This window comes from Microplitis demolitor, chromosome 2, assembly GCF_026212275.2.
Source record: "Microplitis demolitor isolate Queensland-Clemson2020A chromosome 2, iyMicDemo2.1a, whole genome shotgun sequence".
Lineage (NCBI taxonomy): Eukaryota > Metazoa > Arthropoda > Insecta > Hymenoptera > Braconidae > Microplitis > Microplitis demolitor.
In genome coordinates, this window is record NC_068546.1 from 18693617 (window position 1) to 18709151 (window position 15535).

The 15535-nt window shown below is 29.3% G+C and overlaps 2 protein-coding genes across 6 annotated transcripts; both read left to right on the forward strand.

Moving 5' to 3' along the window:
- Positions 1 to 574: 574 nt before the first annotated feature.
- Positions 575 to 9361, forward strand: LOC103568462 (cyclin-dependent kinase 12). Of its 2 annotated transcripts, XM_008545328.3 has the most exons (8): positions 575 to 1111; positions 1691 to 4823; positions 4903 to 5107; positions 5184 to 5452; positions 5529 to 5621; positions 8345 to 8606; positions 8729 to 8846; positions 8921 to 9361. In XM_008545328.3, exons 2-8 carry the CDS (start codon positions 1699 to 1701, stop codon positions 9181 to 9183), a joined length of 4335 nt encoding a protein of 1444 aa, XP_008543550.1. In that variant the 5' UTR covers positions 575 to 1111; positions 1691 to 1698; the 3' UTR covers positions 9184 to 9361. The 2 variants fall into 2 exon arrangements, with proteins under 2 accessions (XP_008543550.1, XP_008543551.1); XM_008545329.3 differs by lacking the exons at positions 8345 to 8606; positions 8729 to 8846; positions 8921 to 9361 and adding an exon at positions 6645 to 6816.
- Positions 9362 to 9568: 207 nt separating this feature from the next.
- Positions 9569 to 15431, forward strand: LOC103568461 (putative uncharacterized protein DDB_G0277255). Of its 4 annotated transcripts, XM_053736853.1 has the most exons (5): positions 9569 to 9597; positions 9675 to 9940; positions 11471 to 12758; positions 14281 to 14392; positions 14467 to 15430. In XM_053736853.1, the coding sequence occupies exons 2-5, from the start codon at positions 9841 to 9843 to the stop codon at positions 14623 to 14625; spliced, it is 1659 nt and encodes a 552-aa protein (XP_053592828.1). In that variant the 5' UTR covers positions 9569 to 9597; positions 9675 to 9840; the 3' UTR covers positions 14626 to 15430. The 4 variants fall into 4 exon arrangements, with proteins under 4 accessions (XP_053592828.1, XP_008543547.1, XP_008543549.1 ...); XM_008545325.2 differs by lacking the exon at positions 9569 to 9597 and having other exon boundaries at positions 9641 to 9940; XM_008545327.2 differs by lacking the exons at positions 9569 to 9597; positions 9675 to 9940 and adding an exon at positions 10021 to 10218 and having other exon boundaries at positions 14467 to 15431.
- Positions 15432 to 15535: the final 104 nt, after the last annotated feature.

Here is a 15535-nt window from a genome sequence, read left to right on the forward strand (position 1 = left end):
ATAATTAATATAAATTAATACTTATTGTAATATTTAATAATTATTGTTGAGATAAATTAATTTACCGCAATTTTAATTATTAAATTTTCAAAATAATTTTTCTTTTAAATCAAAGTCAGGGTAAATAATTTTCAAATTTGAAAAATTTTAACTGTAAATAATTAATATAAATCTAATACTTACTTTAATATTTAATTATTATTGTCAATATAAATTTATTTATCGCAATTTTAATTAAATTTTCAAAAATAATTTTTTTTTAATCAGTCGGGGTAAATAATTTATAAGTTTGAAAAAAAAAATAATTTAGATTTTTTAAAAAAATTTATATAAATGAATAATGGACTTTCTTTTGTCGAAAATTAATTTTTTATTAATTTTTCAATATATATAATTTTTTATTTACAATAAAATAAACTAATTATTACTAATTAATTAATAATAATCAAAAAATAAATTACAAACTTTAAAAATTTTTAGCTTTTAATTTTAATAATTATTTAAACACAAAAATAATAAAATTAAAAAAAAATGAATAATTTGAAATGTAAAAAATTCAAATGTCAGTAAAAAATCCCGCCAATTTTTAAATTTACAAAAAATGTTTAAATATTGAAACAAAAAATTTAAAAAATTAAAAATAAATTTCTAAGAAATTAATACTATTAATTATTTATTTAAAAAAATTTAAAAACTGAAGTAAAAAAAAAATAAAATAATAAAAGTGATGTAAGATAAAAATATCAGATGGCAGCAGGGTCGTTTGGTTGGACGAGGAAACGATGACGACGTATCAATGGTTAATGGCTGCTGCCCAGCACAGCACTAAAACCAGCAACTAAATTCATATGAAGAATAAAATCCATGATTAATGATGCAATCAATTGTATAAAACTTATGAAAACATGATTATCTAACGATAAAAGCACTAAAACAAAACTATACAACCGCGTAACAGTACGGCATTATTTAAAAACGTGTGTTACTTGGACAACGTATAAGAAATCATCTACGAACGTATAACCGTTCACAATTATCAATCACCATTGGATACTGGCCCGATGCGAGTAATCATCAACCACGGGACCTTATCACTGGATAAATATTGCACGTAAGTCGCTTTCCATTATTTTCATAAATTTACCTACAGTTTAATTAGTTTTCAAATTTTTATATTTTTTATTTAAATACCATCGGGCTACTCCCTTTTTATATATCCTATACCTCCACCATTCAGCAATGGCGGCTCTCATTTCTCCCGAATCGTAAAAATTCATCTTATATATATTTTTTTAAAACCTCATTTTCTTGACATCCTCAGCAATTGTTGGTTAGTTTTTGTTAAATTCCCCCAAAGTGTCCTAGTTTTTATTTAAATCCTTGATTTACTTATTTTATATCATTATTATTATTTAATATACCGCACTGTCGGTCTCTGTGTGCAATGTATGTGTATTAGCTACTGTAAGTATATTGTATACGTGTAAATATATATATATATATATATATCTATACATATATAGGTATATAAATATATATGTACATACGGGTACTGATAGCTGATATTAATTTTTTTGTCAGTCTTGATGTTTTATAAAATAAAATATTTTAAATAATTATTTATTATTTTATTTAATAAATTTAAAAGTGATTACAATAATAATTATTTCTTTAAATTGATTTGTTACAGTAGGTGACATGCCTAGCAGTCGCGACATTGAACGCGCGGATCGTAATGGAAGATTTAAATCACGTCGACGTGACAGTGTTGGTAGTGATATAAATCGACATAGTTTTGATAATAATGAAAAGAGACATCGTAGACATGGTAAAAGTGGCAGGAGTTCCGGTAAAAAAAAGAAAAAACGTTCGCGAGACAAATCTTTAGACGGTGGAGTTCCGCGAATCGCTTCATCGGTTGTTAAGCCGCTTGTTGAGTACTCGGATGTAAGTAGTGAAGATTTGTCGGGGCCGGAAGCTGGTGAAATACAGTCGGAAGAAAGTCGTGGTGGCAATAGTTACACGGACGGTGAATTGGGTGAACGTTTGTTGAGAGCTCGGTACTATGGTAACAGCCCAAAACGACCGGTTGGAGGTGGAGCTGGAGCTGGAACTGATCTCAGGGCATCTCCGATCAGCATATCGCCATCACCCCCGATGCATCGCCATCAGAGACATTACTCACCGGTTGAAGAACCTCAGCAGCAGGTTGTACACGAGTCCCCGGAATATCCGGAGGAAACGCGCCGGTACTCGAGGAGAAAAGAGAAGAAGCATAGACGAGAGAAAAAGAAGAAAATAAGTCTTAGTCCTAGTAGCTCGAGTACCTCGAAGAAGAGGAAGAGAAAGTCGAAACGTGCGTCAAGAAGTCTCAGTCCAGAGATTATTGACGAAAGAGATCATGTTATTATTGAGGAGAGCCCGGTACATGATAAAATAATGGAAAAGTGGCCGGAGTCACCGCCTTTGCCTTTAAAAGACGACACATCACCAATATCACCCGCGACACCTGTTAAATATTCACCTCATCAGCAGAGGTCGCCCAGTGATATGGATCTTGAGTCACCGCAACGTGACGAACACAACGTAACACCTCCGACATCGATGATGATGTCCAGACGAACTGAGTCTCCTCATACTCCGCTGCTGCCACCGAGGCCTATCTCTCCGGAGAAGGCTTACTCGAAGCATATGAGTCCTGAGGTAATTAAAACAAGTCCTAATGTACATCGTACTCATCACAATGACAGTCCGCCGGCAACCAGCAGCGTTCGTAGGCGACACAGTCCCAGTCCTGCGTCGAGACGACGGGACCACAGTCCGCCGAGAAGACGAGAATTCAGTCCAAGTCCTGTAATACACAGAATGCGACACTCTCCTAGTCCACGACGCCGTGAATTTAGTCCCAGTCCTACTGGACATCGTCGCGGTCGCGATCCCCGGTCCTCGGGGTCACCCGCAAGCAAACGGAGGAGGCGCGAAGACATGATGAGACATCGGCATCATGAGCGCGAGCGTAAAGAGAAGAGGAAGACAAGAGTAATGAGAAGTCCTATGAGTCGTGGGTTGCCTCAGACGATGTCGCGTTCCCGATCTCGCAGTCCCGGCAGGTGGAGGAAATTGTCACGGTCACGGTCTAGGTCAAGACGACGTAGTCGTACTCCAAAGAGGTCTCGCTCGCCGGGAAAATTGCAGCGTTCGGTAAGAAAACGGTCAAAGAGTCCTCGCAACAGAATACCCTCGCCTACGCAGCATCGCACACGCGCCAGAAGTCCCATGAGTCTGAAGGCCATAAATTTACGCAGTCAGGCCAAAATAAATGAAACGACTTTGTTTGCTGAGATGGTAAAGGACAGAAATATCAAGGAATTGGCTTACAAAAAGTATCAGGCAGCTAAAGAGAAGGAGGTAAACAGCCAGGACGACGTACAGATAATTGAAGGAACTGACGAGAAAGACGGCAGCAGCACGTCCTTCGACAGCAAAACTACAGACAAGTCCAACGGACGCGCGGATTCTAAATCTGTTGAAGTTGTTGATATTCCTGTGCCGATTCCCGGGTCCGCTGATACCACCACCGAAGCTCTAACTCCTCCACTTCCTACACCAGCTTCGGCACTTCAGGCTCCTCCGCCTAGTGTACATAACTCACCTTTGCCTCCCAATAATGGTCCTTTGTTACCAGTTAACAATGTCGTTAATCCTCCAGTTAAAACTCCACCTCCTCCTCCGCCTCCACCACAACCGGAGTCCACTCACCCTGGTCAAGCCCAAATTACCACGACAGTACCTGTTATCACTGGAAATTCACTTGCAACTCCAGCAGCAAGTCTCGCTGTTACATCTCCAGCAGTCACCTCATTGTCATTGACATCGACACCGACTCTGACACCAACGATACCATCATCAGCATCAACATTACCACTGACACCAACAAATGCCATTGCGAAATTCAATACTCCCAATAATTTAGTACCTATTAAATCAATAGATCCTCCAAAGACACCGTTCATTCAATTTAAAACAGCAAAGTTATCAAAACTTCCTTTACCACCTGGTATAAATCAAAATGATTTAGAGAGCATTGATTCCCCGCCAAGTAGATCGCCAAGTCCCCAAAGATCTTCTGTTAAAGTTGGCGCCACTCCGACAAAACCGGGGGTCAAGAAAAGTATAACGGAGCTGCCGATGCCGCCGGTTGTCCAGGGTACTGATGACTACAGCGGCGAGGACGATCCTAATGCGACGCCACCACGAGGTAAACTGGACCGCGTTGCACCCAAGCCAAAGCTCAAGCGACCTAAAATACTGAAGAAGAGAAATTCTCGTAATTGTCATGTGCCAATGTCTGCTTCGGGTGGGAAAGACTGGGGCGAGCGGTGCGTTGACGTCTTCGAAGTTATTGCACAAATTGGTGAGGGCACTTATGGCCAGGTCTACAAGGCACAGGACAAACGCGCGGGGGTTCTTGTTGCGCTGAAAAAGGTCAGGCTGGAAAATGAAAAAGAAGGATTTCCAATAACTGCTGTCAGGGAAATTAAAATTTTGAGACAGCTTAATCATAAAAATATTGTCAACCTCAGGGAAATAGTCACGGACAAACAAGACGCTAAAGATTTTAGAAAAGACAAGGGATCATTTTATTTGGTCTTCGAGTACATGGACCACGATCTGATGGGTCTGCTGGAGTCGGGAATGGTTGATTTCAATGAAATGAACAACGCCAGTATAATGAAGCAGCTGCTGGATGGCCTCAATTATTGCCATGGTAAAAATTTTCTGCATCGTGACATCAAGTGCTCCAATATCTTGATGAATAATCGGTATGTATTTTTTAAAAATTTAATTTAAGTAAATTTACGCGCGGAGCAAGAGGTGATTTAAATATTTTTAAATTTTTAGCGGGGAAGTTAAATTAGCAGACTTTGGTTTAGCTCGACTTTACAACGCAGAAGATCGTCAGCGACCGTACACAAATAAAGTGATAACTCTGTGGTATCGACCACCCGAGTTATTACTTGGCGAAGAACGTTATGGTCCCGCCATAGATGTCTGGAGTTGTGGTTGCATACTCGGTGAATTATTCTGGAAGAAACCACTTTTTAAGGTAAAAATTAAACCCCAGTTAAAATTTTTCATTTAAAATTTTTCTATTACCAACGAAAATAAAATTATCATTAAAGGCAAACATGGAAGTGATGCAACTAGAAATGATTTCACGTGTTTGCGGTACACCAACGCCAGCAGTATGGCCTTCTGTGATAAAACTTCCACTATGGCATACTCTTAAAGTAAAAAAGACCCACCGTCGGCGGCTGAGAGAAGACTTTTCATTTATGCCGTCAACGGCACTCGATCTCTTAGACAAAATGTTAGAGTTGGATCCAGAAAAACGTATCACTGCTGCTGATGCTCTTAAAAGTGCCTGGTTAAAGAATGTTGAACCAGAGTGGTATGTTATTATTTTATTTATATATAATAATTAATATAAATTATCATTATTAAATAATTTATTTTAAATAAATTAGTATGCCTATTCCTGAGTTGCCTAAATGGCAAGACTGTCATGAACTTTGGAGTAAAAGACGACGTCGGCAGCTACAAGAACAAGAGAATGCGGGGTAAGTTATCGTATCTGCCATTTATATATTTTATATAAATGGCTATTGTTAATTATGTGTAAATTATAATGCCAAGATTTTTAATTAATATTATTATTATTATTATTTTTACTTATTAAGGGGTGAGTAAATTTAATATATCAATGACATATTATTGTTTACAATAAATATACTCACCCATTTGCTTACTTGGGTTGTGTTATTAAATTTTAATTTTACTTGGCATTTATTATTGTTTTTTAAATTACGATATTTTTTTTTTGCGTTTAGATTTAATATAAATTTGTTTAAATTTGATTTGATTTAATGAGTTTAGTAATTAACTTTAGTTAATTAAAATAAACATAAAAAAAAAATTAATCTATGAAACAGGAACAAATAAAATAATAACAAAATATACTATATTTAAAGTGTATATTTAAATAATGAAATTATTTGCAATGTATATTTACAATAGACAATAGTTAGGATTAATATTAATTGTAATAAATATATAAGTTGATATAAAAAAGTATTTAAGGAAAAGTGTAAATATTGTGGATGGAAAAAAATAGATGTTTATAACTTTTAAAATGTAAAAGTGTAATTGAGATTTACGCGTAATATTTAAGGCCTCATAAATATGTAAATAAGGAACAATATTGTTTGATATATGTAGAATTTATAAATATTAAGTATATTAATAAGAGATTTAAAAGAACTTGTGTAATCAAGTTTCATTAATAAACCAATATTTATGTTATTGTAATTAAAATTGTTAATTATTATTTTAGAAAATTTTAACATAATTATTGGGATCTATACGCTGATAATTTTGTTAATTTGTAATATGAGATTTGAATAAAATTATTTCCTCTCATTATGAATTAACAATTTTATTAAAATTTATAAAAGCGTACGGATTAATAGTTGACTATAAAAGAAATTATATATATTTATTTATGTTTATTATTATTATTATTATAAATTTTATTTATTTGGGTTGAGTTTAAGTTTGTTTTATATTTTTTGTTTCTTGTATAGCTTAAATTGAAGCCATTGAGACAAGTATGCAAGAGTTTGCTGGATAAATTCAATTATCATCTGGATATAACTTCATCAGTCCAATTAGCGCCTTCATCAATATAAATTTATAAATATATATATACATAAATATGTGTATATATATCAATAAAAATTGGATCGTGTAATTATTTTTAAGTACGTGATATACTTTTTTTTGTCTCCACAAATTTAGTAATTATATCTATTAATTAGTTAATTAATCTTTGGTAAAAATTAAAGTTTTTCAGATGCCACATGAAAAGCTTCTTTTTAATGAAAAAATACATGGGGAATTTGGTTTTTTCTTTTAAGTAAAAAGAACACGTGCCTCAAGATGAAAGTTTATTTTTCGATACAATCGCGTTTTTTTTAAATATCTCATGAAATACGCAGATTAAAGGAAAAAATCATTAAAATAATTTTGTAGGAAATTAAATTCTTGACGAAAAAGGTCATCTTCATTTTTTTTATAGAATCTGTATTTTTGAAGATATTTCAAAAAAATTTTTTTACATCTGATGAATTGTGCGTTTTAAGGATTACAAATTTTGAAAATAACATTTTTCTAAGTATATAGAAACTATAACAAGCATTAATGATTGATATGTTACGAGTTACAAAGTTGTCTATTTTTAAGAAAGAAAGTTATTTTTAACATTCGTAATCCTTTTAATGCTCAATCAATAAGACCTAAAAGAGTTTTTTAAAAATATCTTCATAAATACACATTCTATAATAAAAATAAATATGACCTTTTTTTGTCAAGAATTTAATTTCCTACAAAATTGTTCCTATGATTTTTTCCTTTAGTCTGTATATTTCATGAAATATTAAAAAAAACCGCGATTGTATCGAAAAATGAACTTTGATCATCTTGAGGCACGTGTTCTTTTTACTAAAAATAAAAAATCGAATTCCTCATGTATTTTTTCACTAAAAAGAAGCTTTTTATGGTGCGCCTGAGAAAATTTAATTTTTAACGACTACCCTAATATAATACATATATGATATATATTTTTTTTTTAAATTAAATTAATACATGCATTACCTTTTCCACTCCATTTTTTCCTAATCGAAAGATTAAACGAAAAAGGAATGAGGAAATAATTAATTTATAAAAAGAAAAAAAAATTGATAAAAAAATGTAAATAAACATATAAATATATAAGTTATACTTGTGCCGCTGAAGATTTTATGGATATGGGAAGTATAAACAATTAATTAAGTGTTTTTTTTTTATTATTATGTATTATTATTATCAATAATAAATAAATTAATAATAAATGATAAAATAATACACGTATTTATTTTAATTGTGGACGATAAAAAAAAAGTAAATCATTACTTAATTAATATAATTATGAAATATCAAATAAAGCTTTGGTGTTTTATTTATATATATGTAAAAGCAAACAATATGTTTCAGGAAATAAAATATGTATATATATTTTGGCTCTAATGGAACGTATTTAATTAAATATGTAAATAGGTAATTAGTTATTTTGTTTTATTATTTTTTTCTTTTTCTTTTTTCTCTAAATTTTTTATAATAACAATAACATAAATTGTAAAGGATTGTAAAGAATTTAATTATAAGGGATAAAATAAATAAATAATTAAAGATATTGACGAAATTAGAGTTAATTATTAATGGGTATTATAAATATTAATGGTTACAGATCATCAAAAAGACTTAAGTTAGAGGCAGGATACAATTCGCAGTCAAATTTAGAAGGTTTATTCGAGAGTTCTTTTGCTGTTTCGCCGTCTTATTACTACAGTCCAGCCAAGCGAACTGGAGCTGGACCAGGAGTCAAAGATACTTTTAATCATGATACGGAGGATAGTCTTGCCAGGAAATTGAATTCTCTAGCTGGTGCTCTGGGTCAAGGTAAACCCATTCGTGTTGATGACTTGATGTCTCTCCGCGTTGACAATCAGGTGAATTTAAAACAATTACATTTATATTTTTTTTCTATAAATTAATCATGCCCACAATTGATTTAAACTCAGCAACTCCTTAATTTTATCACTAAATAATTAAATATACTGATGATTTGCAGAGTGATCCAAAAACTGTACAATTGGTATCAGAATTGCATACAGAATTACGTCTGGTAGCAAATGCACGACCAACTGGTCAACTAGAAGCACATTTGCCATTATTAATTCCTCCCGCAGGTAACAATTTATTTATTTTATTATATTTAACTGATATCTTACTAATATTCAAATTTGAATTCAAATTTAAATAGAAATTCATTCAAATCAAAAAGGTAATTTTGATGCCCATGCAGTTTACGCTGGAGATGATGCTGTAAGTTTAGGGCGATGGTCACAGCTTGCAACTGCTGGTATTAAGACAGCATTGTCTGCTCTTATGTCACGTTACGCTATGGATAATTATAAATCCCCGGTGACAAGCATCCAGCATTCAGGTAAATTGACTGGAGCGTCACAGTCACAGGCTATTTTTCCGCCACCCTCTTCGTCTACGCAATCTGCATTTGGTTCTTAATATTATTTATAATATATTATATATTTTTACGAATATTACGTCACTTATATAAATTATTGTCTATGGAACAAAAAAATATAAGACATTTATAACGCGAATTTTATAATTTTATTTGTCTAGTACTTAAATTATTTAATTACAATGCACTAATTTTTAATAAACCAATCTTGTAATATAATATAAATACTTATGTTAAGAATAATAAATAAATAAAATTGTAAATATATATCTATAAGTATGAGATATTTTTATTTAGACTAAGATTTATAATAAATAAATAATTTAAAATTATAATTGTTTGTTTTTAAATATTTTTAATTACCTGGACTTGGAGTTGTGTTTACTTTACTCTTGTGTGCGCGAGAGGTTAAAAATGTTGGTACGAGTAATGAGTTTTTATAAATTTTTATGTTGGTAATTCATATATTTATAAATTTAATCAAAATGGAGGCTCGTTGTTTGATTTATTTTTTTTTTTTATTTGTAAACAGGTGAAAAAATTGAGTTCAAGTAAATATTTATTTGATTATTGAAATTTAAAATAAAGAGTCGTTAATGAATTGAATTAAAACAAGAATGATAATTTTATATATTTATGGACATATGGAAGATTTATGCTGTTAACTTTTTAATAGAAGATCTGAAGTTTTTAAAACAATGAATAATAATTTGAATTATTTAAATAAACGTCAAGCAATTTTGAAAGCTGGTACTGATGTTGAAGAAGCTTTGAAAATTATTTCGGATACATTTAAAGGTTAGTTTATATTTTTTATATGAGTGTGAGCATAGCAGACATCAGACAAATTTAAATTATCAATAAATGGAGTAAATAATTAATGAAATAAAATTTTTAAAAAATGCGCATTTAAAACATTTAAAAATTAATAAGTACATTTTTTGAAAATTTTAGTTTATTAAATATTTACTCTATTTATTTATAATTTTAAATTTGTCTGATGTCTGCTACATTCACACTCATATTTTTTATTATGATATGTAAAAATTAATTTTACCAAACATAATGATCCCAAAGTTAGCAGACAACTAACAATCTTCGGATTTTTGTTTTAATAAATGAGTTACAAAAAAAAATAAAAATATGCACTTGACGAAAATTTTGAAAACTAGAGGTACAATTTTCTTAAATATTTTTTTTTTTATAATTCATCATTTAAAAAAAATTCAAAAATTATTAGACATTGGCTAACTTCAGTATCATTTAAAAATAATTATACTGGAATTGTCTGATGTTTGATAATTTTTGGATTTTTTTGAAAACGATAAATTATTTTTAAAAAAATTCCATCTAGAGTTTTTTTTAAATGTGCATATTTTTATTTTTTTTTTTTTTATGAATGTGGCAGATATGTGACAATTTATAAATTTTAAATAAATAAATTAACTAAAATGGTGAAATTAAAAAAAATCCGCGTACGGATTTTGAAATTATCTGAATATGTATTTTTTAATTTTTATTTTACTTCCTTTTCTTTCATTTATTCAGAAATTTTCTATTGTCTGTTAACTTCCGGATAATCTAACAATATTTCAAAAAATTACATATATAGTTTTTAAAATTTTCTACATGTACATATTTTTGGTTTTTTAAATTAAATTATTGCAAAAAAAATTCAAAATTGTTAATTGTCTGCTAACCGAATCATTAAAAATAGCTGACAATTTTGTGATACTGAAGGTAGCCGTCATCTAATAATTTTTGAATTTTTTTTAAAGCGATAAATTGTAAAAAGAAAAAAAATATTTAAAAAATTGCACCTATAGATTTTCAAATTTTCTACATGTGCAATTTTTTACTTTTTTTTTATTTTGTAATTAATTTGTTAAAAAAAAAGTTTGAAGATTTGTAATTGTCTGCTAACTTCAGGATCATGACAATTTTTTTAACTAAATTAAATAAAAAAAAATTCTTTGAAAGATAGACAGATTTAAAAAAACCCTTCGTTCATATTTATAAGTGTGAATGTAGCAGACATCCAATACTTATTATAGTTTTGAAATAAATTGAACAAAATGTATATCGAATAAAAATAAAAAAATTCACATTCAAAGAATTTAAAAATCAGAATATGCATTTTTTAATATTTAATTCTTTTAAGTGTCTAGTTCATTTATTTATAATTTAAAATTTTTCTGCTATATTCACATCCACAATTTTTTTATTTTAAAATTAAAAAGTTGTCACTTGTCTGCTGATTTCACTTTTATAAAAACCCAAGTGCTCAAAAAAATAAGAAAGTAAATTTAATAATTATTTTATCAACAGGTTTTCAAGATGATTATTTGTCCCTACTAGAAGATCATCAACAAATGAAATTAACTTTACAAAAATTTCAAGAAGATAAAAAAAATATTTGTGGATATGACAATAAAAAATCTGATACTTCAGTTAATTTACTAAATAACAATAATCATAAATCATTTATAAATGATTTCACTATCGAATCAGATTCACCAGGAGTTGTCGAAAATACTCAGTTAGAATGTCGCTCTAAAGTAAAATTAAAACTTTTAGATAAAAAAAAATTAAATGGTAAAGTAAAAAGTCCAGCTAAAATTAAGAGTCCTGTTAAAAGTAATAAAAGTCCTAGTAAAAGTGGAGTCAAGGAAAATAGAATACCAGAGTTGAGTATAAATCGTATTACTTCTGTACAACAAAAATTATCGGACTCGAAAGTTGGGAAACTAGGACTTAGTAAGACTGATGTGCAAATAAGTTTGACACCTTCTGGAAAAATTTCACGTCAAAGTAAGTTGGTGTTGACGCAACCTAAACGTAAATTATTATTGACTAATCCAGATGAATCTCATAATAATGATAATCATAATAATGGCAGTACTAATTATAGTAAATCAATAATAAATCCAGATGATTTAAATTTTGATACAACGCTGTTTGAAATTCCTTTCACGCAAGAAAAAACTCCTGAAAAAAAATCATTGGAGCATCGAGAAGAAGAAAAAGTAGTAGCAAAAAATTACAATCCTTTTAAAAATCAATCTACTCCTAAAATAAATAATGCGAGTGATAGAAATAAAACCGCCCGAGTGAATGAGTCTCAGTCGCTCATCAGGTCGGTTAATAAAAAACCAGTGGAGAGAAAATCTCAGAGTGAAATCGCGACTTGCATCACTCAGGAGTTGAACCAGACTGATAATATAAATGAATCGGATTTTTTTTCTCTTGATAATAACGTTGACTTTGAGTCTCAGGACTTGGACTCCCTTACTTTGTCACCTGATGAAACTTATTGCGATGACGCAGAGTCTATTTTGAAAAGAAAAAAGGCTGTTAGTGACAATAGAGATAATGATGCGGGTACTAGTGGAATTAAAAGAAAGTTTGAGGCCATCGCTGGTCCGTCAAATGTTGATAATAAAATTAATAATAATAATAATAATAATAATAATAATAATAATAGTAATAAATTAACGCCAGATGAGTTGAAAGAATTGGAAGTCGTTAATATCAGCGACTGGGACACTGATACTTCAAGTGATAAATGGCCAAGTACTCCACTGAAAAAACGTGTTCCTGTTGATAGTTTTAATCGGTAAATTTATTGTTATTATTATTTATTTTATTAAAATTACAGTTTAAGCAAAGTTTAAGCATTAATTGAAAAAAAGGCAACGCAGTTACAATTCCGCTGAGTCATAGATTTGTAAAAAAATTATTTACAGTTGATATCAATCAGGAGTTGAGCGATATTTGGAAAATAATATTCAGTTAAATCTTCAAGTCAATATTATATTCAAAAAAATTGTCAAATTTTTCTGGCTAAAATTTATTTGTCAAATTTCGTTTGACTCCCTATTAATAACAACTGTGAGGTAGTTTTTTAAAATCTATATCTTGACAAAAGTGTAACTGCGTTTTCCTTTTTTCAATTAATGCTTTAATTTTTTTGAAATTAAGGGCATTCTCAGATAGTAACCCTCACTTTTTAAAAATATGTAATGACTTTCAATTGTCATAACTGTATTAAAATTTAATTGATTAATTAAAAAAAAATTTAAACTTGAGTGGCAAAAAGGACAACGTAGAAGTAATTTTGCCGAGATATAGAATTTAAAAAAATTACTTACGTTGATATAAATTGAGAGTTAAACAAAATTTGTTAAGTAAATTTCAGTAAAATTTTCATGTAAATTTTTTAATTCGAATTTTTAAATTTTGTAGGCTAAAATTTATTCAATAAATTCCATTTAACTCCCAATTGATATCAACTGTAAATAATTTTTTTTAAATTCTCTATGTCTCGGTGCAATTACTTCTACTTAGTCCTTTTTTTAAATTAAAGTCTCATTTTTTTTTAAAAATAATTAATTAAATTTCGATATGCTTATGACTATTGAAAATTATTGAAAATTTTTAAAAAGTGAGGCACTGTCTGGTGGCCTTAAAAGAATAAGGAACATTTTGTTTCAGTCATATTTATATAATAGAATCAGTTAATGTTATTAAATTTGGTACCATTAAAAAGGTATTGACTTGAATTTGTGTCTTTTTATGGTTTGAAGTCTTTTTTGTTGCCAAGTTTGAAGATAAATCAATTTTATATCATTCTAATTACATTTAAATTACGCGGGAAAAAAGACGATCTTATTTATTTTCTTTAAATAATATTTTAATTATTCTGTCACTGAATATGCCTGAATATATATAACTATTATATATATATAATTAAGAGAAAATAAGAAATATCTAGTCTATGTCATGTCTTCTATGATAATAAAAATAAAAAAAATTTAATTTCATATCAGTGGAAAAAAAAATATATTAGACGACTAATAAAAAAAAAATTGGACCGTGGTAGATTTTTTTTCAAGAATTCCATGGTTATACAATCATCGAAATCAATAAGTTTGCGAGTTTATGATGAAATTTGTCTCATTGAATTTCAATGATAATAAAAATAAACAAAAGATTTTAAAGTAAAGCTTTAATAAGCAGTAAAATTCAAATTATACTTGATAAATTTTGGCAGTAATACTCGCGCAGTCACGTAGTGACTGTATGTTGCTCAATAAATATTTTAAATAAATGAATGATTATACTGCTTTTATTTTTAGAATACCAGAGAAGAAAAAAACCAGTCCACAAAATGCTTACAAAGGTGACGTAGTTCGTAAGAAAGACGAGAGAGCTAAATTACGTGGCTGGGATTGTTCTGATTGCGAAAAGGTATCACCAATAATTTCATTTAATTTAATTATTAATAAATTTATTTATTTACTGAGTAATTGAATTTGTTTCAGTATTACAATATTATAGGATTGAGTGAAAAAGAAAAAAGAGAACGTAAAAATCAATGCTCACGTCACAGATCAAAATTTAATGAACGATATTATACACCACCTGGTTTTTGGGATCCAGTCTTCCCCGACACCATCGACTCGAGTCAAGAAAACAATTGATTATTATTTATTTTAATTATTTAAATTGTTGTAAATATTTAATTGTAAAAAATTAAAATTATTTTTTGATAAATAAATGATTATATTAGGGTTGCCCAAAAAAACTGACTATTTTTTTTTCGAGTCTCTTATGAAAATTTGTTGGTTTACGATGTTTTAAGAAACCTCTCTAAAAAACAGCTTGATAGAAAATTTTCAAGAGGCCGCTCACGAATTTTGAAAATATAAAAAATGATCGAAATAAACCTCGCTCAAGAGTTTTATATGTTTCCAAGTGCTGTCTTTTGAACGCTTTCAAGCAACCTTTGAATATTAATAATAAAGCTTCTCGATTTTTTCACCATCAATTTGCATCACAATGAATGAAAATATAACCCGAGAAATATAAATAATAAGTTATTTGCATACTTTTTTATTTTTTAATTCAATTTTTAGGTTTTTTCGCTTATTCAAAACTTACCAAATTTTATTATTTGAGACTGTCCTGTATATTTTCGGTTATACAAAAGTTATATTTTAGTGAAGTGAGTATAATTGAGTTATAACAAAATATATAAACTAATTCAAAGTATTAGTTACATATTATCAGTTAATATTCCAAATTCTTGAGCGCCGTTTAAATATTTAAATTTTGGACTGAAATTTTCAGCATAGGCATGATTTTATAAATATAAACTATTGCTGCCACGCCAAAGAAAAAATGTAGAAGTAAAAAATCCGAATTTCAATCATTTTTGATATTTTCAAAATTCGTGAGCGACTTCTTGAAAATTTTTTATCGAGCTGATTTCTGAAGAGGCTTCTTAAAACATCGTAAGCCAACAAATTTTCATAAGAGACTCGAAAAAAAAAAATAGTTGTTTTTTTTGGGCTGTCCTAGATTATATATTAAATGAATGAGGAATATTAA